The sequence below is a fragment of the Crocodylus siamensis genome, chromosome 5 (assembly GCF_052110815.1).
Source record: "Crocodylus siamensis isolate JL-2025a chromosome 5, ASM5211081v1, whole genome shotgun sequence".
In the NCBI taxonomy this organism is placed as follows: Eukaryota; Metazoa; Chordata; order Crocodylia; family Crocodylidae; genus Crocodylus; species Crocodylus siamensis.
This window is the reverse complement of record NC_143399.1, coordinates 133,109,510-133,130,590: the sequence shown is the minus strand read 5'-3', so window position 1 is coordinate 133,130,590 and position 21,081 is coordinate 133,109,510. Positions and strand designations below refer to the sequence as shown.

The following is a 21,081-nucleotide window of genomic DNA, read 5'->3' as shown; positions in this document are numbered from 1 at the left end:
GAGGAATAAAGATCAGCATAGAAATACAGCAGTTCACTAGAAGCTGATAACCTCAGACAAGAGAATGCTTAAACCAAAAAAAAAAAAAAATCCCCTAGAAAAATGAATATGTAAAAGAAAGGGGTAAGTTATAAACTTAAGCTTTCCTTAAGTTAAACTGCATACCACAGCTCTTTGAGAAACCTATTCCCTAAAGGGTTTTAAATTTTTTTTGACACAATAGAGACTAAGTACAACAGATCAGTATTTCCACAGTACTCTGGTATATACTGATGTAGCCATTAATGTGCTTTGTTAAAGGAGCCGTAGCAAAACAAAATAAATCTGTTACCTGACATTCACACTTGAACAATTTTTGTGTATTTCAGGTATCAGTTTCAGTATCTCCACTTGAATTCTCTCGACTAATTGAGAAACTAAAAAAGCTAATTATTTTAAATGTGTATTGCAAAGGGCTAGCATAAGGTTTTGTGCAGTTTTCCAATTTGCACGCTTTCTTTAACCTATTCACACTGCCAACCTAGAAACCCCCAAATAAATTTACCTTGACATCAAATGAAGGCTTGAAGAGCTTGTCTCTGGAAAGAAATTTGGACGGTGTGTCAAGGTGTAAAGACGGTTCTTTCTGGAGTGGTCTTCCTTCTGTTGGAGGGGATGGCTTTTTCCCAATATGATGAGAGATTACAGCTTGGAAAGCTTTACTCTGGAACCGATTCATATCAAGAGGAGTCACAGCTGTTTTGTTCCTGGTTTCAAGGAGACTGCTAGGATGGTCTGATGCCTCTAAAGTCATGGGAGCTGCCTCTGCTTTGGAAGGCTGAGTTATGAAACTCTCTTTATCTTGAAATAAAGAAAGTTACATTAAAGCACTGCCTTTCCCCACTTTAATACAAGTCTTGTATGTACACAGATCATATTGAAGACTTACTGAACTTTTTGATACTTCTAAAATCAAATCTAAAGTGGGTGGGGATGTTGTTTATAAAAGACATCAAAATAAATTTCTTTTACACCAATGCTTGTTGTACACCATCATTTCTGTGCTCATACTTAGGCACCCGAAAGACAAATTAACCTTGCCCATCTCATACTGTCTTGCTTCATGCACAGCAAACTTAGTAGGGTCCTTTGACTGCAATTGGAATACAAATATCAAACTCCTTGAAAGTAAGGATATTTTCCTGTGCTTGATTCCATTTCACTACTCTCAGATATGCTCCCATGGCCCACCTAATTTTTCCCCCCTCTTCTGCCCAAACCTTGACTTCAAGGAAGTCAACAGGAGCTGGCCCTTGGAGTTTACATGCTTCAAATACCTATAGATAACATGACTTGGATTCCACACACAATTGCTTTTTCTGTAAAACACTCCCCCTTCTGCTCTCTCATTTCTGGTGCGCTCTCTGAACTACTGGGAATTTCAGACTGAAAGGGACCTCTTTCTCATCAAATCCTATTCTCTGGATTCAAAGACATTCTCAGTTCACCTTTCAAGAACTTTCTGGCCTTGAGGTGACCAAAACAGAATACAGAATTACAGGTATAGTCTTACTACTACAGAACAGAAAACTAATCACCTCTCAGTCTGTGATTTTATGTGGTATGTAATCAGTAAGGACTAGCGAGCTAGCTGGTATTCAACATCAAATGGTCCAGTTTATTTCTCAGTATTAAAGGATTACTATAGGGTTATTTGGGATCCAAATGTAGGCTTGTTCAGATGAAGAAAAAGATGGTTAAAGCCTTTATGTTAGTGAATAGTCTATTAGCTTTAAGTGTTCCACTGCTATACTTTACAATTCTATTGTGTAAGCGCATGTAAACTAGGAAGTGCAAATGGCTGGATATGGAGCTAGACCCTCAGATTTATATTAGCATAGTTCTTTTGAGTTCAGTGGAGCTACACACTGGACTTACCCAAGCTAAAATCTGGACCACTGGATGCAAAGTGAAACTGACTAGCACTTACAGTTTCAGCTAAGCGACAGATAAAAAAGTAACCAATTTTCACTAATGCAAATTACATTCTAAACTTTCAAAAGTCTTAAATTTTTGATAATTTAAATTCTTAGTGCCAACAAATCAGATTGTGTGTTTTCACTTGAACTACAATGCAATGCACTGTGATCCAACATGATTAACAAAGTAGACCATAGGTGGCGAACCTTCAGTGTCTACGTTTTCAACCAAGAACTTGCTCTCATCTGCTTTCTTTCCCATCCTTGCAGATTGCAAGAGCCAAGCCATAGTGATTGCAGGCAAGTCCCATTTCTTTGCAGCTTCATACTTAGATCCATCTGGTTCTTTTGCTACAAGATGGGTGCTGGCTAACATTCCTTTCTTTGGATTGGATCTGCGCACAAAGAATTCTTGGACTCTGAAAAATTTAAATAGGTAGTGTAAGAGTGATATTGTAGTCATCATGGGCCAGAAATTATGCAAAAGGCAAAGATTTCTTGAGGTGCTATTTTCTGAACGCAAGACATTCTTCCTTGCGTGTCTGATCACAGTGAGTCAGAATCACGATAAAGTTAGAGTCGTCTCCCTGTGATCAGAGACCTAAGGAAGAACATCTTGCATTCAGAAGCTTGTCTAATGTTATCCCAGCTACACAGTTAGTCCAATAAGAGACACTAGATCACCCTTAGAAATCCTTGGCTCTTGCTTGATTTAAATAAGTCATCACAAGGTTAGGTACAATTTAGAACGATTTAGAAGACCGTCTTACAACAGCAATTCCTACTTTTTGGGGGCCACAACTGGAGCTAATAACTCACCTTTCAGTCAGCTCACAACCGTACACGTGACCCCTCTCCCAGACTGCACCATCTTGGACAACAGTATCAGTGGGGCTCAATCCCACTGAAGGTCATGATCCCAATTTTGCCTAACACAGATTACAGTTCTGATTTAAGCAAAAGGAAAGGAGCAAGCAGCAATACCAAACAGTTATAACAATTTACATTTCAATAAAATAAGGAGTAAAGCAAAACAGTGCTCTAAAAAACACGGAAGGGTCTGGAATATCCCAAGCCTCAACAGTCTTTCCATATGTTCCAGATGCACCCCTGTAGTTGACAGGCACATCGCTCCAAAGTTATTAATTGATTTTAATATTAATCAAAATCAATTTTTCTCTCATCTCCCATGAGGTATGTAGAAGGCTGTAGGAGTGAGGATTTGGAGACTTAAGGTTCCATAGACTTAGTCTATGTAATGAGAATGGGGAAAAAATACAGAGCCAAATAATAAACCTCAAATTATTCAACATCAGTTTTCTACATGAATAAAATCCAAGAGTAAAGAACAAACGTTTACCTCAACATTTTCAGTCTTTTTCTAAAAAAAGAACAATAATAAATCAAGAGGGTTTAATCACTGTGTTAGAAAATGTAGAGAAGTGACCACGGAGTGCATACCTTCCTCCTAGCAGACCTGCCAAGTACACAAGGGAGTCTCTCTCTGCACCAGTGAACTGGCTAAAAGAAAGAACAGAGTCTTCCAGAGGAGTGCATCCTTCCATTACTGGTACTGGTGTGAAAAGTGGGTTGGAAAGGGGGTTTAAAAGGAGCTGCTGTTCCACACATACAAACTTAAAAAGAAGACATAAATTAGAATGAGAATGGCATCAACAGAAGAAAGTGTGACATTGCTTCAGCTCCTGCTCAACATTTATGGATTCAAAAGCAAGGAGACCCCCTTCCTTGTCCCTTAAATCGAAGGTTGAATATATATTATTTTGTAGTTTATCAGACCATTAAATTTTTTTTTTTAAAAGAGATTCAGAAAGGTCCAATTGCCAGGCTTGTTCTAAGAGTCTAGCTCCTTGCATTGAGTTTCAAAAAGATAAGAGCGAGAGAAAAACATTAGAACAACAAAGGCGATCATTCAGAAATAAACTACAGATTCCATCTTTACAGCTCTTTTGTTCAAGTAATGCTGCACAGTCCTGCATACTCAGTGTTGGTGTCATTAATACACAATAAGAGAGAAATAAACGACACGTAAAAAAACGTGTCTTTGTGTAACAAGCGCATGTAAGCAGCTCATCTCTAATATTTCATATTAAATAAGGCTAAACACTCTTTCCTAATATGCAAATATAACCAGCAATAACCACTCACTCTGCCAATCTCTATATTTCTAATGCTGACATTTGTTTGTTCACATAATTAAATCACAGGTCTACATTATCTCCTTACCAGCCATGTATTTGTAACAACATCTCCTACAGTTGAATCCACATTGCATCCTAGTAAAGGTACCACAGCATAGTCAGCAATCATTCTGCTCTGAAGAGAAAGAACTTTCCCAGAGTTCTCCTTTATAAGATCTGCAATGCACAACTCATCCTCTTCACCAAAACCCAAAAGAAGGAAGCTTTTTCTGTTGAATAAACCTCCTTCAATCCCTGTAGAAGTCTCTGCCATGGACCCATGACAGACAGAGGACTGGTTCTCTTCTTGGATGTTGATATCACTCAATTTGCCAGCTTCAAGCTTTCCATTTTCAACTGAAACAGAAGATAATTAGATGAAAACGTCATGTACGATTCAAAATGAACATGAAGCTATTTTTAACGGAAACCTGAGTGTCTCACATATTATCTACTGAAAATAATATAGCACTGGAAAAAAAAGCTTTATATTCCAAGTAGAAACTATTCTACACAAGGCATGTGTAAGTTTGGTTTTTACTTTTTTTCTAAAATATAGGAGGGAAAATAATGCATAAAAAAGGCAAGGTTTAAGGAACACACATAAAATATGAATTATAATTTTGTATAGGCTATTATGATCAATTAACTACTTCCTTTATACCCATCTTTGTAGAAAGTATAAGAATTTTAATACAAAAAAATGTACTTAAATCTTGTCTACACAGAAAGTCCTTTGGCTAGAACTTACCTAATGTGGAATCATTATTTATATATTGAGAGAGGAGGTCATCTTCATCTGCTTCCTGGTACTGTACAAGGCTCACAGTTTCTCTCTTTGAGAGATTACTGCTTTTGGGAAGAGCTGGCTTAATTCCAGGTTGCCCCAAAATTGAATTTTCTATTGGCTGGTAGTTTGCAGGGATGTACTGTTCCACAGGGAGTAGGTGACCTTTACGAAAAGATTCCAGCAGCCATTTTGCTGTCGCTACATGAGGCCTTTAAAACCCAAAATACATACAGATATAGACAGGTTACAATGGATTGAAGGGCCTATTTCCTTCCCTCCAAAGTAATTTCTACATTACTAGTGCATCTGTGCTTCAGGTAAAATCTTTCAATACTCATCTAACTCCAGTTGTGACAGAATAATGCCCATTACATGCACACTGCAGACTTCGAGTTTAATTCAGTGTTGTAGCATAAGAATTTTTAGCTTAATTTGTTATATTTAAACTGTTCTTGGTTGCTATACATCTCAGATATTGATGGTTTGCAAAAGAACATTTATAAAAATCCTCCTTCAGCCCATTTAAAAATAAGTATTTCTTGTTGAATGCTGCCTAAAAACACTACTTCTAAGAGCACATTTCACTTTTTAGTCTACAAGGGTGTTAAAATTTCTCTTTGCAGTATAGATAGCAATCTAGCAAAAAGAACAGTTCAATCTTCAAATCAATACACATTTTCTTCGTTTACATGAGAAAATACAACAGAAGTAGCTTAAGCAATATAGTTAACAGAACCTGTGAGTTGTCTTGTTCAAAAACTGCTTCAATTCATCATCATATTCACCCAAAATGACATGGGAGACATCTTCATTGAGCTGATTAAATCGAACACCACCACCATTATTAATAAGCCTTCTCATTTTATCTAACTTCCTGCCACTGAAGCCACAGAGATAAATCTATAGGAAGAAAAAGGACATCAGAATAAGATATTTGTTTGAAGTGGGGCATTTTGATACCATTTATTATTCCATCATGCAATGCATAAACACAAAAGTAACATGTAACTTGACCTTTAACTTATGAGAAATCACAAAATACAAAAAAAGTTATCCATGCTTAACACCAATCCTTGCAGAATTCAATTTCCAACCAACATGTGGAACAACCCAATCCCAACGATTTCCCTTCTATTAAAATTGCCAACACCAAGCTTCATACTATTCAAGTCTAGTTTGGACGCATTTCCACCAGCCGATGTAGGAGAAATATCAAAGCATGTGGCTCGCAGAACCATTCTATCCAGCCCAACAGTAGCCTGGTGGGCTACCATAAATTATGGTGGGGAGGCTACTGGGGTATGGCCTGCTGCTGAATTTGGGTCCCTAGGACACAACCAATATGGCCGTAAGCAGCAGAGGATCCAGCATAGACTATGCAGATACAGCTCTCACTTGGCCCAATGCCTGACCCCCACCATTTCCCCCAGACCTACACAACCACTGCCTGATTCATGCCACTGTCCCTGAACTGCCTTGGCCCAAACCTCATTACTGTCTCCAGACCCATGCTGTTGCCACTGTCACAACCCAATCCCCACTGCTGTTCCCAGACCCTACCTGCCACCCCTAGACCTCTGCAGTCACTGCTGCACTGTGAATCCAGACCAAAAGAAGCACCTAATGTAGTCCAAATCTGGCCTATGGCCTGGGATGAGTTTAACACCCCTGCATATAGTAATTTACAGAGGTTGTCTTTCAGTTACGTATTTGCTGCTGGTACTTGAAAGAATACATTTGATTTTAGTAATACTGCAGGAGTCTCACACTAGTTGCCTTCAAGAAATAATACTGATCATTTCAAAACTGAATTGTTTTAACATACTCGACATCCATCTAGCAAATCTTCATGACTTTCAAAAGAACTGATATCCAAATTTTCCAGATCATCAGGAGGAGGATCCAGCTTGCTGTTCATAGCAGAACTAAAGGCTGTTTCATTAATGCCACTCAAATTGATATTGGAAATGTGGCTGACATCTGAAAGTGTACGACCTTTCAAAAAACAGTTAAAAAAAGAGGAAAATAAGTTAGCTTCCATTTGTTTGTCCCACCACTTAACCCAACAGAGGATGTATAATTGTCAAATATAAATTTCTCTTATCAGCAAAGCAAAATGATGTCCAAAAAGCACAATATTACACAATCTAGACTTTAATAAAATATTGAGTTTCGGTGTAATTTAAACCAGTACTCTCTCATTATTAGTAATACTGTTTTTGCAAAATCACTTTCCATTTCGTTCTAAAGAGCTACCATCCTTAAAATGTGGGTGGCCAGCTTTTAAAGAAACTCAGTCTCTTCAGCAATCTTTGTGGTCAGGTACATTATAGATATTCTTATATTTGATACTAATATCAATTGCTCCACAGTAAAGACAACACTGTCAACTTGAAAACTTAAAAAGTCTGCTATATTTTCTGGCACTTCTAACTCTAATACCTTCACACTTTCAGTCATCTTAGCTTTTTCCTGGTATAACAATAGGCAATAAATATTCAAAGAAGTGCACTTTTAAAACCGATCATGTCCCTTAAGTAAACTTAATTGCTTTTGACTTTCATGTTAATAAATTATCAACATGGAATAATGTTTCCTTTTTTTTTTAAACTACTCAAAGTTGAAACTCCACTTTTATTTGCAGAGCTATGGAAAAGACTTCCTTTCTATCAGTTTTCTGTTTCAAAATAAAAAGCCATGAATAACCCTGCCTTTCCAAGTAGTTGTTCATAAGCTTAACTTTAAATACATGGAATTGTCTCATGATTAACAATAAGCATCTGCAAAGCTAGGGCCTGAAACACTAAAACCTTAGAACTGTCACAAGAGTAGCGAGAATCCCACTAAACCAAAAGATTTATTTTCATTTATTTGAAAGGTCACCAAATCATTCAGTATAGTATATGACTTTCTTACTGTCAGGTTTGCTGGCTTCGTTAGTAGGTGTTGAAGTACTGGGTGTACTGTCTTGTTTTGGTCCAAGCTCTACCTTATACATTGATTCATCTTGACAGAAGCCTCTCTCAATGCTCTCAAAAAACCACTGGATGGACACGCAGTGCACATTCCATTTTTTGGCACATTCGTATTTCTGGCCTATCACATATAGAGAAAAATCATAATCAAAAATTGCCTTTAAAAAGTGGTAACTCTGAATATGAGCAGCCCCCATACTGTAGCACACTCATGCCCAGCCAGCCCGTCACAATTTAGACGTGCACTGAGGAGTAAATAATTCTGCCATTGGATAGTACTGCCTGAAACAAGCACTATCCTACAGTGGAGTTGATTAGTTTACTCCAGCTTAAAAGGGATGCACATGTAGCAGGTGACACTGTACTGCAAAACTAATTAGTCAACTCCACAGTCACACATCTCATATAGATGCACCAACTGCATTTGAAAGTGGTGGTTAGCAATACATTCTCCAATACCAAAAGGGCTTTCCCTCCAGCCCCAAAACACAGCTTACAGTTAATGAATTAATACACCAATGTAATTTTGGCTTGTTTGGCTACATAATCACTTCTCTTATTTGATTATATGACACATTTCAAAACCAAGATACCCTAATATTCTTTAAAAGCAGTGTATTGCATACCGTTAACAAAAGCAAACTAACTAACCAAATGGCTTATGCAAGAACCTCTGACATTAAATTATTTTAATCACCCTACTCTTTGAAAAAATGGCCTGTGAGCTTTAATCTCCACCTGAACAGCAAGCAGAAATTGGTAGAAGGGTCACGTGCAGCTAAAAACAGGCCAAAAAAGATATAGCAATACTAAAGATGATAATAATTCCAGAGGATTTATAGAATGCTCAGAAACCAAGAAATTTATTAGTATATCTGTACTTCACTATACAGTATAACCTCATAAATCCAGAATTCTCAAAATCTGGCACTTTTTAAATGGGGAGAATCATAGAATCATAGACAGTCACCAGGTCCCCCCTCAGCCTTCTCTTGTGAAGGCTGAACAGGTTCAGGTCCCGCAGTCTTTCATTGTACGGTCTGCCCTGTAGTCCCCGGATCATGCGGGTGGCCCTCCTCTGGACCCTCTCAATGTTGTCCACATCCCTCCTGAAATGGGGTGCACAGAACTGGACGCAGTACTCCAGCTGTGGCCTGACCAGCGTCGCGCAGAGGGGGAGGATTACCTCCCTGGCTTTACTTGAGATGCACCTGTGGATGCACAACAAGGTCCGGTTAGCCCTGCCAACCGTGACCTCGTGTTGTCGGCCCATGTTCGTCTTGGAGTCAATAACTCCAAGATCCTTTCCGCCTCCGTGCTCTCAAGAAGGGAGTTTCCCATTCTATAAGTGTGCTGCTGGTTTCTACGGCCTATGTGCAGCACCCTGCACTTGTCAGTATTGAAATGCATCCTGTTTATGTCACCCCACTCCTGTCACCTATCCAGGTCTTATTGCAGTCTTTCCCTCCCTACTAGTGTGCTCACTTCACCCCAAATTTTGGTATCATCAGCGAATTTAAACAGGTTGCAATTCACCCCGTCATCCAAATCGCTAATGAAGAAATTGAACAGCGCAGGCCCCAGGACTGAGCCCTGGGGGACTCCACTGCCCACTTCTCCCCGGGTCGAATATGACCCGTCCACCACCACCCTCTGAGTCCGACCCTTCAGCCAGCCTGCAATCCATCTGACTGTGTAGGCATCAATGCCGCAGTCGCCTAGTTTTTTAATGAGGATGGGGTGGGAGACAGTGTCAAAGGCCTTGCTGAAGTCTAAAGACTACGTCCACGGCAACACCTGCATCCATTGCCTTTGTGACCTGATCATAAAAGGCAATCAGGTTGGTCTGACATGACCTGCCCCTAATGAAACCGAGCTGGTTGCCCTTGAGCATCATCCCTGAAGCCGGCCCATCACAGATGCGCTCCTTGAGGATCTTCTCAAAGAGTTTCCCAAGGATAGAGGTAAGACTGGGGCCTATAGTTGCCCAGGTCCTCTCTCTTCCTTTTTTTGAAGATGGGGGACCATGTTAGCCATCTTCCAGTCATCTGGCACCTGGCCGGAGCACCCCGAGCGCTCATAAAGCCGTGCCAAGGGCTCTGCAATAACCCCAGCTAGCTCCCTCAACACCCCAGGGTGAAGAGCATCTGGACCCGCTGACTTGAACACGTCCAGCCCCTCCAGAAGCTCTCTAACCCGGCCCTCCCCAACCTGAGGTCTGGAGGCATCCCCCTCGAGTCCATCTGGCATCACAGTGGGGAAGTCCCGGTCCCTGCACAAGAAAACGGACATGAAGAATTGGTTAAAGAGTTCCGCTTTCTCCTCTGGCGCAACCACCAGATTGCCCAGCGTACTTTGCAGGGGCCCCACATTACCCAGTGCCTTCTTCATCCTCCCTATGTATTTGAAAAAGGACTTTTTATTTTCCTTGATCTTCGACGCTATTCCTAGCTCTATGTCCGCCTTAGCTTTCCTGACAGCCCCCCTACAGGCCCAAGCAGGGGAGGTATACTCCTCTTTGGAGATAGCACCCCCCTTCTACCGGGTGTATGCCACCTTTTTGGCAAGCAGGCATTCCCAGACGTCCTTGGTGAGCCAGGGGGGCTTTCGGGCACTCTTGCCCCCCTTCGTTCTTGTTGGAGTAGTTGCTCTGGGACCAGCCACTGCTCCCCACCACATCCCCAGACATGGAAGGGGAAGCTTGCACGTGGTGACTGCTGCCACCATTAAATACCCCGAACCACCACTTTGCGTACAGCTGCTGCTACCCTCCACCCCCCTTTGGGTTTAAAAATCCAGCATTTTCAAATTTCTGGTAGGTGCTTGATCCCAAGCACAATGTATTTATGAGGTTATATTGTACTACTAAATTAGATAGTAGCTCAAAGTTTTGTGGTTGAATTTGAATGGTGTGGCCTTTAGGTTCAAAGCTAAGCTTCTTCCTCTCTCATGTACACACACAAATAAACTTAGGGCCAAAAAAAAAAATGTATGGGGTTTTTTTTTTTATTAAACAAATACCCGATTTCACACAACTGCAGTAGAAATCCCACTGACAGCTAGTTCATGGTTATGTTATCACTGGGCTGCCTTTCACTTGTGGCACTAAACTTGAAGATGAAACTAGTGAGAAAAATGAAAGAATAATTTGATAACATTTTGATCAGTGGAACCATTCCGTATTCAAAAAGAATAAGCCATGCGTGTAGTTGAGTTATTGTTATTCTCACCTATATCAAGCTGTTAACCATCCTAAGCTAAACAAAAACAACAACAGATACAAAAAGAAGGAGTCCGCATTAGCAATATTCTGTCATGCAGGGATTGTGTTTTACCAGTTTTACTTGGCCTACCCTACTCATGCTGATATGCCATGGAAGCATAAACATATTGCTTTCACCACTGTGATATCTGAGCACCCAGGGGATACATTCAGGTTTAGGAACAGAAATGTTTTTCATGGCTCTGCAGCGCTGACAGGCTCCATGAAGGAGTTATGCAAAGCTCTACAGACAGACACAGAATTGCCATGGCCTGAAACCTTCAGGTTTTGAGGGCGAATAAAGAGGGTGGCAAAATAACTCACCAGGGGGAAAAGAGGAGGAATTTTAACATGTTGCTTCTGTGTCTGCATCTCTCAGTTTCCAAACCTTCTCCTATCCCCAAAAATAGATCCTTATTTTATTTTAGCACCTAGAGTATCTACAGGCTTCCCTCACCAACCATGGGGGTTAGGTTCCTGAAAGTTCCCGTGGTTGGCAAAACCACCAGGGCTGGGGGAGCAGGGGCTGTTGGTGGGGGGTAAGGGGCACCAGCAAGGCTGGGGGGGAGGAAGTGAGAAGCTTGAGCAGGGTCAGGAGGGCTGTGGGGAGTATTTTCAGACTGTATTCCTTTCTCTGAAGCATGAATATTCAAAACCATGGTTGGCGAGGGAAGCCTGTATACACATTCTCAGGGGAGCAGGGCAAAGGCTCCCAGACAGCTACTGTAATTAAAACACCAGTGTCACATGTATTCAGTGTCCCACATTTCAATTGACCATGGAAGCACTTTAACTAAAGCTCGTTCACCAAGTTTTAGCTAAAGCATCACCACCATTTTGAAATGTGGGATGCTGAACACATATGATGCTGCAGCATGGTGGTGTCCCAATTAAAACAATTAACCGAGTCAGCTCTGACACATTCTAATGTGATGGAGCATGTGTATAGGCACCCTTTGAGTTCAGAACTTTTAAGTCTCCCACGTATCTATTACAAATCCCATTTCTATCACTATTACAAGTCCAAAGTGCTCCTTTGTCCACATTTCTTCATTTTTATCCGCTCTGCTGGTCTCTTTTCTTCCCCCTTCTAATAGTACTGGGTTTTCTGCTTTCATGTACCTCTGCACTCCGTTCACTGCCCCTGAAAAACATCTTCCTTCTTGCCTACAAATATTTATTTCAGTAACACTGGTAATATAAACAGCACAATGAAACAGATACTAGCCTAAGCTCTGAGCCTTTAAACACTTATGCCCTTGGCTTATGTTGAGTAGTCTCACATCTGTAAAACGACTAAAGAATACTACTTTAAAGTTCTACCTTTTGGCTCTTGAACAATGAGGTGAGTGCATTCATTCATTTTGAGCTGCCCTGTGTATTGACCACCATGCTTGGTAGCAAGATGCTGGACCTCCTTCCTATCCAAGCTGCTTAAGCCAGTTACACAGAGAGTACAGCCACGAAACAAAGGACAGATGAAGTCTTCCATGTTGAGGTCTTTACAACTTGTCATACTTGGGGAAGGAATGGAAAGAAGAATGGGCAAAAAAAACAAAAGAAGGGAAGAAAATAAAATACATCTTTCTCCAACACAAAACTCACAAGAATGAGTGAAGTCTAGATCTATTATAACATTTAGTATTTTCTAATACAGTGGTCTCCAAAGTGGGGCGCGCAAGACAATCCACTGGGGTGCGGGAAGAAAATATTAGAACTTCTATTTATATTTATGTAAATATACATATGTTGGGGGTGTATGCTCAAAATTTTTTTACTGATAGGCGTGCGTGATCAAAAAAGTTTGGAGACCACTGTTCTAATACAGCGAGTGCTTACTGTTTATTTGATTTTTATGGTACCTTCCCCAGAAAAGTTCAGGACAGCTCACCAAAGAAAAAACACCCCATAAAAATAAATTAAATAATAAAACAGTAATAAAATAATGTATAACATGTAAAATGCATAATTATATAACAGACTATATAATACAAGATATGTAATAATATAATAGTAAATTAAATTAATCTTTACCCTTGTTGAGACTTCTCCCATAACGCTTTTACCCAAGAGGGGAGCAAAATCGGTTTCTTCAGTGTAGCGGCTACTAAATATTTCTTGCTGCCAACTTCTCCAGCTATAAGATGAGTTACACACACATTGAGATCTTTGTATACACGGCCACCCATCAACTGAACATACTTATGAACTTCTTCCTAGAAAAGACAACAAAGAAAAACAAACACTGCAATCAAGCACCAAAACACTTCACATCAATTTTAATAGTCTTTAAAAAATTGTCACATGATTTTTCTGATCATTACATTTTATAGTAGCTTTAACTATTTGCATTTTCCAGTAGGGTTTAAACAACATAGTTATAGAAAGCCGTAAGTATTTAAACTCAGTACATTCAACTTTTCTTTAATTATTAATTAAAATGCCAAGTTGTCATTTCTATAACCAAGTTACATTTTAGACTCAGTTTACAACAAGTACACCATTTAACCAATGAATCCTATTAATGCTACATCTGGAATAATATGAAAAACTTTGGATCAACATAGTTGTTTTCATTATATAATACATTACCCTAATTTCCTTTTCAAGGCTGGTACAGGATATTGTTATATCGGCCATAGCCATATTATAAACAGGATATTCAGCTCTAGGGACACACCGCTGGTGCTGCATGCAAAATATGACTACCTGTGGTCCAACGATTCTACAGCCAAGCTGCAACAAAGATAAGAGAACCAAAGACAATTAAGAAAAAGGAATAACACTTTCCCCCTAAAATGTATGATGCCTGTTCAAGCTATAAAGAACAAACAGAAAAAAGTTGTCCCGCCAACAGGTCAGGGATTCTCCAAATAGAAGGAAATCCCTGCAGATAGCACAGAGCTCCAGCCTAGAAAACAGGAGCTATGCCTGAACAGCCACTGAGCTCTAGCTAGCCTATTTTTGACCACTGAAAAGTTATGGCTCAGTTAGACCAGTTCTCTTTGGCTGAAACATAAAAGTGGCTTCAAGTCATTGCTACAGACTCCCACAGAACCCGGAGAAGCAAAAGCCAGCTTGGCCAGAGTACTGATTCCTTTGTTTTTCCCTTGTGTGCGCAGTATTGCTACCTTTTGCCATCTCCCTCTGAAATTTTAATTGGGAATATCCAGCATTTAAAAATATTCACTATGCAGCCCACAGAATGCAGAAAATAGAAACATATGACAGGATTATGAGTGTCCCATGGAACAGGGTACTTGTGAGTAGAAAGGTGGGGTGCAAACCTTCTTGAGATGATTAAAAACAATGCCACTAAATGGGTCACAGATATAAAGGGACTGGTCATTCTCTTTTACTTCAAGTGCAGCTGCTTCTTCAAGAATCTGGAGATACTCTTCTGACTGAAATTCTTTTATGGACTGCAAGAAAACATGAAACAGTAAGAATACACTTAAATTTCCTTAGCTTTTAAGTTCCTCTTTCACTGATGAATAATTCTTTAAAATGAATCCCATGGGAACTACAGACCATATGCAGCTGAAACAGCTTCTAGTAAAATTACCATACAAAAGTCCCATTGTAATAAAGTTGACCAATATTCATCAATAACCAGAATACTATATATGTTGAAATGGACAGTGCACAAGCTAGAACAGATAGGTACTGATCCTACAAAGTACTGAGCATCTTTACCTCCCACTGACTACACAAGGGAAAAGGAATTGACACTCTCCTCGCTGTATCTATTGTACAGTGGATGCGGGACTATCCTGAAAGACCCTCCAAAGCCTACTGAGAGCCAAATTTTTTGGCAGGAATGCCACAAGGTAACACCCAAACCCTCCAAGTGCCATGCTGATCCCTTTCCCTTGCCTGATCTTTTGCTCTGCCTTCTGCTCCCTGCCCTGTGCTCTCCACCTAATCTGTTACTCTCCTGCTCCCTGCCCAATCTACTGCTGTGTTCCTTGCTGATTGGCTGCATGCCACACACACAGGCTGACCATGCACACATGCCATGCGTTGGCCATCCCTACTCCAAAACCCTCAAGGTTGCAATTCACTCTGCTGTGTGAATTAAAGAGTATGCTCCCCAGACAGTCAATGGGCCCAATCTGTCAAATGCTGACCAAGGCACAGCACTTATTCAAAGGTTCATTCAAATCTTGTGTGATGCTTTATTCTTTGGGGACTTAAGCTTATTCAGTCAAAAAGAAATGCCACAGTACTATGCATTATACCTGGCAGCAATCATTTACAAAATTAGGCCCAAAGTTTTGAGTGTTTCATTTCCTTTCAGGAGGTAAAGCATAGCTCACTGAACCAGTCTCACCATGAAAACTATTTTGTGAAAAACCTATCATTTTACTATAAAGATCTTTCTACCGTATCAAAGTTGAATTCACCTACTATAACTAGGTGAAGTATGAAACCGACAAAACATTACTCCTTTTAATAGGAAAAAAATTATACAACTGTAGTTCTACCTAATCCTAACTGCCTTCCTCATATAAAAACAAGCTCTTATCGATGTTTAGAATTTACAAATAAATAAGCATGAAAGTGTGAGACAGAAAACTAAAGTCAGGATTACAGCTAGTAAAACTACCAAATGTGCTTACCTCAAGAGCTTTAAAAAAATATTCAGAGTTTCCAGGAGACTTTATAAATTTCACAAAAAAAGGCTCTTTGTTACTTCTCATCCTTTAACTGATGGAGAAAACAGAAGATTTTTCAGTGTCAAATTCCATGTTTCAGAGCAAATTGTGAGATGCGACTGACAGAATTTACCTTTCCACAGAAACAAAGGTCTTTTTCTGACATTCTTGAATTATTTACCCATGAGCAAGTTATTCCCTTGTAGCATGTTTCTAATTAGCTGCTACATTATACCAGGAACTACAGAACTTCATCTCTTCAATTAATCTTCCACTCTGATGCAAAATGAGTGAAAGAGAACTTACATACATCTTGGAATACTCATTTGTCTCCTATCTACTGGGAGAACTCTCTGTGGGTACTAAAACTAGCACTAAGGAAAGGGTGGTTTGTTAATTTATAAGATTTACACAGGTTTCCCTTGCTTCATGCTGTACATGTGTTCCTGCAGAACGGTGCATAACTTGAATTCCCATAAAGGGAACCCACTTCACAATGTAACAAATAGGGATATGTTCCAAGACCTCACCTCTACTGACCACTTTTCTACCACTTTTACAAGACAATTTTGGTACTCGCCAACAGTACACACGAGCATGGGGTGGTGGTGAATATTACCATAATGGGATGGCAACTACAGAAATGTGTTGCAGACAACAAGCAAGAAGCACATATCTGCACAGGAGACTATATTTTGGTGCGTGTCACTCCCACAATACACCGCACAAAGCAGCTGACTGTGGGCTTCCACCACAGCAATTGCATAAGAGTGAATTTACCTTGCACAACAAATTTTTGGTATAAAAAGGGACATTGCATAAGAGCGAATTCGCACACACAGAAAGCAAAGCAAGAAAAAGCTACCCTATCCAAAAAGCTAAGAACAGCTGGCAATAAACAGACAACCCACAGACAGGATTTGCTAAAACCCAAGAATTCTGCCCCCCCCCACCAACCACCACCTTCCTGCCCAAATCCCTACACAAACAAACCCTCCTGCCAATCTCAATCACACTCTCCACCCCCCACTCCTTTCCTTTATTGCATCCTTGTGACAAGACATTTAGCAGAATTTGCAGATTTGCTGGAATCTGACAGGGCCATGTAGTGAGTGGTTCTGTATGGCAAGCACTGTTCACATCAAGATACAAAAATCTCTTCCCAATGCAACCCACTTCCTACCTACCCTTCCCTATTACAGCCCCACATTACCCACAAAGGAGATTCACCGTACCTTGCCCCAACTTCCCCTCCGAGACAGGCAGCAGCTGTTCTCCCCTTCCCCCAAACACACACAACAGATTCCCAAGAACTGAAACAAAAAAAGGAAAAAGACCCTCAGTCTCCATCAAAGGGAGCCCTTCAGCAGCATCTGCCCAGAGATGTGTCAGCTATGTACAGCTGCAGACTGGCCAGATCCTTCTCCCTCCTATGGGTGGCCAACCTAGTGCCTCCTTGTTGGTGGCTGCCCATTGTCCCCTGCAACAACTTTGAAGAGCTCATGGTGGAAGGATAATACAATCCCAGGCTAGTTTACCTTTCCATGGACCTTTTTTCACATGCACACCTCTACTCCTTTAACAGCGCTCCCTTAAATGCAGTAATTTTCTCAACTGTGCTTTCCCGAAGTGTGCAACTAAGCCCCAAATCCTGGTGTTCGCTCCTCCTTTCCCCCCAGAGCACTTTGCTCTACGCAAGAAAAAATAACATTGTATTTAGTACTTCATGAGAGAAGCCCACAGTTCCCAAGCAAGGACCTACGCGCCACATTCCTTGCCCCACCTGAGGCTGAAAAACTACTTCCTTAAAGGGCAGAAGTGGGGGCAGGGTGGCACTTGACACCAGGGTGCCCTAGCACCCTGAAGGGTCCTGAGGTCCTTTCAAGGGTGCCATTGGGGAAGAGGAGGGGGGCAGCACACAACGTCAACACTGTAAGGGTTATAAGTGCTACTCATGAGATAAACCCAGAAACTTCCAACAGGAGCTCACAGGCAGGCGTGCTCTTCCTGGGTTCTTTGCAACAGATAGACCTTACTGGTATTACTCTGCAGGAAAGAAAGGGGTGAAAATGAAAAGCTGGCATTTGCTGGAGGCAGCTGTGAACCGGGGGGCAAGAGGGGAGGCAGCCTGAGGGTCTGCCATGAGCCCACCCCGGTTCAGAACCATTTCTTTAGTCACGAAGTGGTCCAGGGAGGCAGGAGCTTTTGGAGGCAACAACCTGGGGTGCTCCTTCTGAGGGGCCATGGCCCACCAAGTAACAAATACAGCCCGCCCCGCTCAGAACAGGCCGTGGTGGGGCAGGAGAAAACAGAGGAGGGGGCTCAGCACCCCCAGGCGGATCCTCAGCTCCATCCCACCCGCAGGTGCTCGGCGCTACCCGTCTCAGTCCCGCGGGCGGGCATGGAGCAAGCCCCGCCCCTCGCGCGCCAGGCCAGGGGGTCCCGGAGCGCGGCTCGGGCTCTGCCCCAGTTCCGACCGCAGGGCGGGGGAGGAGAAACGGGCGCGGCGCCCCGCCCTCACCCACCGAACCGGACTCGCGCTTGCACTCGCAGCTCCCCGCACTCCGCCACGTCTCACCCCGACTGGCGGGAAAGCCCAGCAGCATCCCACGGCGCCCGCTGGGCGCTCCGGCACGCGATTGGCTGCCTTTCCATGTCACGTGATCACCCACCCCACTGGCTCCGGATTCACTTTCAAACTTCTGCCGGTTTGGCGTGCGCATGCGCAGGGGCACCTCGGGATGTTCCCGGGAAGAGGGCGGGGCCTTAGGGCGCTCGCTTAGTCCGTGGGCGCTGCTGTAGTGGAGCTGCGTCCAATCAGCGCTCAGGAGGAGGGTGATAGTCTATGGGCGCTGGAGTGGGCGAGTTGCGGGGGGAGCGTCACTAGACCTGCCTTCCCTGACCCTGGTACCACAGCAAGGTTTCCCGCCGCCCTGTCACGGCCCTGCCTGTGTCTCAGCTCTGTGAGGATCTGGCTGGAAAGGACCTGCAGAGGTCATCTAGTCTGACCACCTGGCCTGAGGCAGGGTCAGCCCTGTCCAAACCACTCCAGGTGGTTTACAATGAAGCGAAGACTTTTAGAACAATGCCAGAAATTATGGGAGTTGGCTGTACTGCAATCATAATCTAAGCCAGCTGTTCTCAACCTCTGGGTGGTGACCCAGAAATGGGTTGCAATAAGATATGGAAGGGTTGCGGCCAATAATTCTCCTTTAAAGGAGAAAAATGTGGAAAACTGGGTTTTCTCCCCCATACCCCACACACCCACCTCCTGCCCCACACACTAGGGAGGGGTTGGGACTGGCCATAGATGCTTACAAATAGGTCCCAGTACAAAAAAAAGGTTGAGAACCGCTGAGCTAAATCCTACCTAAGTCTGCAGTGATCCCTGACAGCATCCTAACCTGCCCAAGGTAACATGGGAACCGCAGCAGCCAAACACAAAAGCATTTGCTTGGTAAGGCTGAAAACTCCAGGAAAGCAGAGAGACAGTTTCATTTCTTATCACCACCTGGCAGGAGATCGGGGCGAGCCACTTCCACATAGTGATCACTGGTTCCGTCTCTGACAGCCAAGCGCTCCTGAATCGACAGAAATGTCAAAGCACACAAAGATAAACACATGGACACTTTTTTTGTCATAAAAAAGAAGAACCACCTGGCAAGTGAATTCTAGCAAGTTTCAGTTCTACTCACAGCACTGAGACAGTGTCCTGAAACACCAGTGCTGGGGGTTAAAACAGCTTTGACAAATCAAGTCAGTCAAAATGTTTCTTTTCAGCTGCTGGAATTTCCCAAGGATCATTTAGGATCCTGCAAACTGTCATAAACATTTAGAATAATGGCCTCCCAACACTGAGCTGTACATGAAATGCAGAGCTAGAGATGCAGTGAGTCTTGTACTCCAGCCTTTGCAGCTCACATGTGGTCTGCAATGTATTTTTTAAAAATCATTCTCCGTCTGCTCCTGGTGAAATGGAAGTTATAGCTAAGGATACCAGCTAAAAATACTACACAAAGGAACAAAAGCCATCAAGGTACAGGTTTGCATCATGACAGGATGATGCCATGATAACGTATGTCCTACCCCTCCCCCTGAAAGGGACTGCATCAGCAAATGTCAGGTGTTACCAATCATCATTGCTGTTGTCCTTGTCAGGTGTTATTGGTATGTTGTCAGTGTTGAAGCCTCAGGAACTGCAGTGTTGGCAAAGTCACAGCCTGGAGATCCCAACACCGTCATGCCTTAAAGAACCACAGGCGCCATTCAGTGACAAAGATTTGGCCAGGTTTATTGTCTACAAGCATGGCCCTAACACATTTTGACCTAACGAGTACACTAGACCTGGAGTTAAAGCATTTGTACCTGTTACAGGATAGTCAACATGATACCAGGCAGGCTCCCCTAGGCCTCTATGAAGTTCCCATACTTTCCAACCCTCCTTTTATTAGGGCTGCGCGAAGCTTCAGTTGTTGATTTGATTCAGCCCAGTTCAGTGCCCAAATCTCTGAAAATGAATCGAATCAGGAGACCCTTTAATGTCTCTGAATCAATTCGCAGACATTTGGAGAGATTTGATGATTTGGACATAGACACAGCTTTAAATGTTTTTCTATACACCTCAAGGTACCAAGTGGCTCGTGAATGCTGAGATGCTGGTGTGGATGCAGCATTCCACAGGAGCGCGGGGGGTCCCCAGCAGGCTCAGTGGTGGACCCTGAAGTAGACCAGAAGCACTTCCAGTCCACTTCCAGGTCCACCCCAGAGCATGCAGGGGACCCTCCCCCCTAGCCTGGCGACTAGTGCCTCCTGGGGTCCCCCCACAGCCGATCACTGAGCCAGGGAGTGCAGGGGTCTCCCATGCAGTCAGCAAAGGACCCAGAAATGGACCGGAAGTACGCTTCATCCACCCCACCATCTCAGTGTTCATGAGCCTGGTACCTCGAGGTATGTAGAAAAAACATTTAAAGCGGTCTATGGCCAAAACGTTGATTCTCCAAATCAGCATTAACTCTTCAGATTTGGATTTGGCCAAATTGAATCAGGACAGTGATCTAAATCAACTAATCAAATCGCTGTCCCTTGAATCAGGCCAAATCTGAATCAAATACAGCCCGCTTTGCACACTGCTACCTTTCATACAATGATCAAGCAGATTACAAACTGTATTCCATCTGTATCTTAAATGTCTCACAACGCTCTGTACCATCGGATTGTTTCACATCCTGACCTGGGTGTTC

At 42.4% G+C, this 21,081-nt stretch overlaps 1 protein-coding gene across 4 annotated transcripts in view; it reads right to left on the bottom strand.

Annotated features, from left to right (window-relative positions):
- TOPBP1 (DNA topoisomerase II binding protein 1) overlaps positions 1 to 18,489 on the bottom strand; it is a 34,322-nt gene extending 15,833 nt beyond the window's left edge. The window contains exons 1-15 of one of the 4 annotated variants that reach the window (XM_090046361.1): positions 18,420 to 18,489; positions 17,077 to 17,154; positions 15,806 to 15,893; positions 14,471 to 14,605; positions 13,776 to 13,919; positions 13,218 to 13,399; positions 12,507 to 12,700; positions 7,863 to 8,042; positions 6,772 to 6,941; positions 5,683 to 5,846; positions 4,908 to 5,155; positions 4,203 to 4,513; positions 3,420 to 3,592; positions 2,166 to 2,377; positions 545 to 840 (exon numbers count right to left, since the gene is read on the bottom strand). In XM_090046361.1, coding sequence (XP_089902487.1) covers positions 545 to 840; positions 2,166 to 2,377; positions 3,420 to 3,592; positions 4,203 to 4,513; positions 4,908 to 5,155; positions 5,683 to 5,846; positions 6,772 to 6,941; positions 7,863 to 8,042; positions 12,507 to 12,700; positions 13,218 to 13,399; positions 13,776 to 13,919; positions 14,471 to 14,605; positions 15,806 to 15,886 — 2,490 coding nt within the window. In that variant the 5' untranslated portion in view covers positions 15,887 to 15,893; positions 17,077 to 17,154; positions 18,420 to 18,489. Of the gene's footprint in view, positions 1 to 544; positions 841 to 2,165; positions 2,378 to 3,419; positions 3,593 to 4,202; positions 4,514 to 4,907; positions 5,156 to 5,682; positions 5,847 to 6,771; positions 6,942 to 7,862; positions 8,043 to 12,506; positions 12,701 to 13,217; positions 13,400 to 13,775; positions 13,920 to 14,470; positions 14,606 to 15,805; positions 15,894 to 17,076; positions 17,155 to 18,366 lie in introns of all 4 variants that reach the window. The other 3 variants (XM_090046362.1, XM_090046363.1, XM_090046364.1) reach the window with 3 other exon arrangements.
- Positions 18,490 to 21,081: the final 2,592 nt, after the last annotated feature.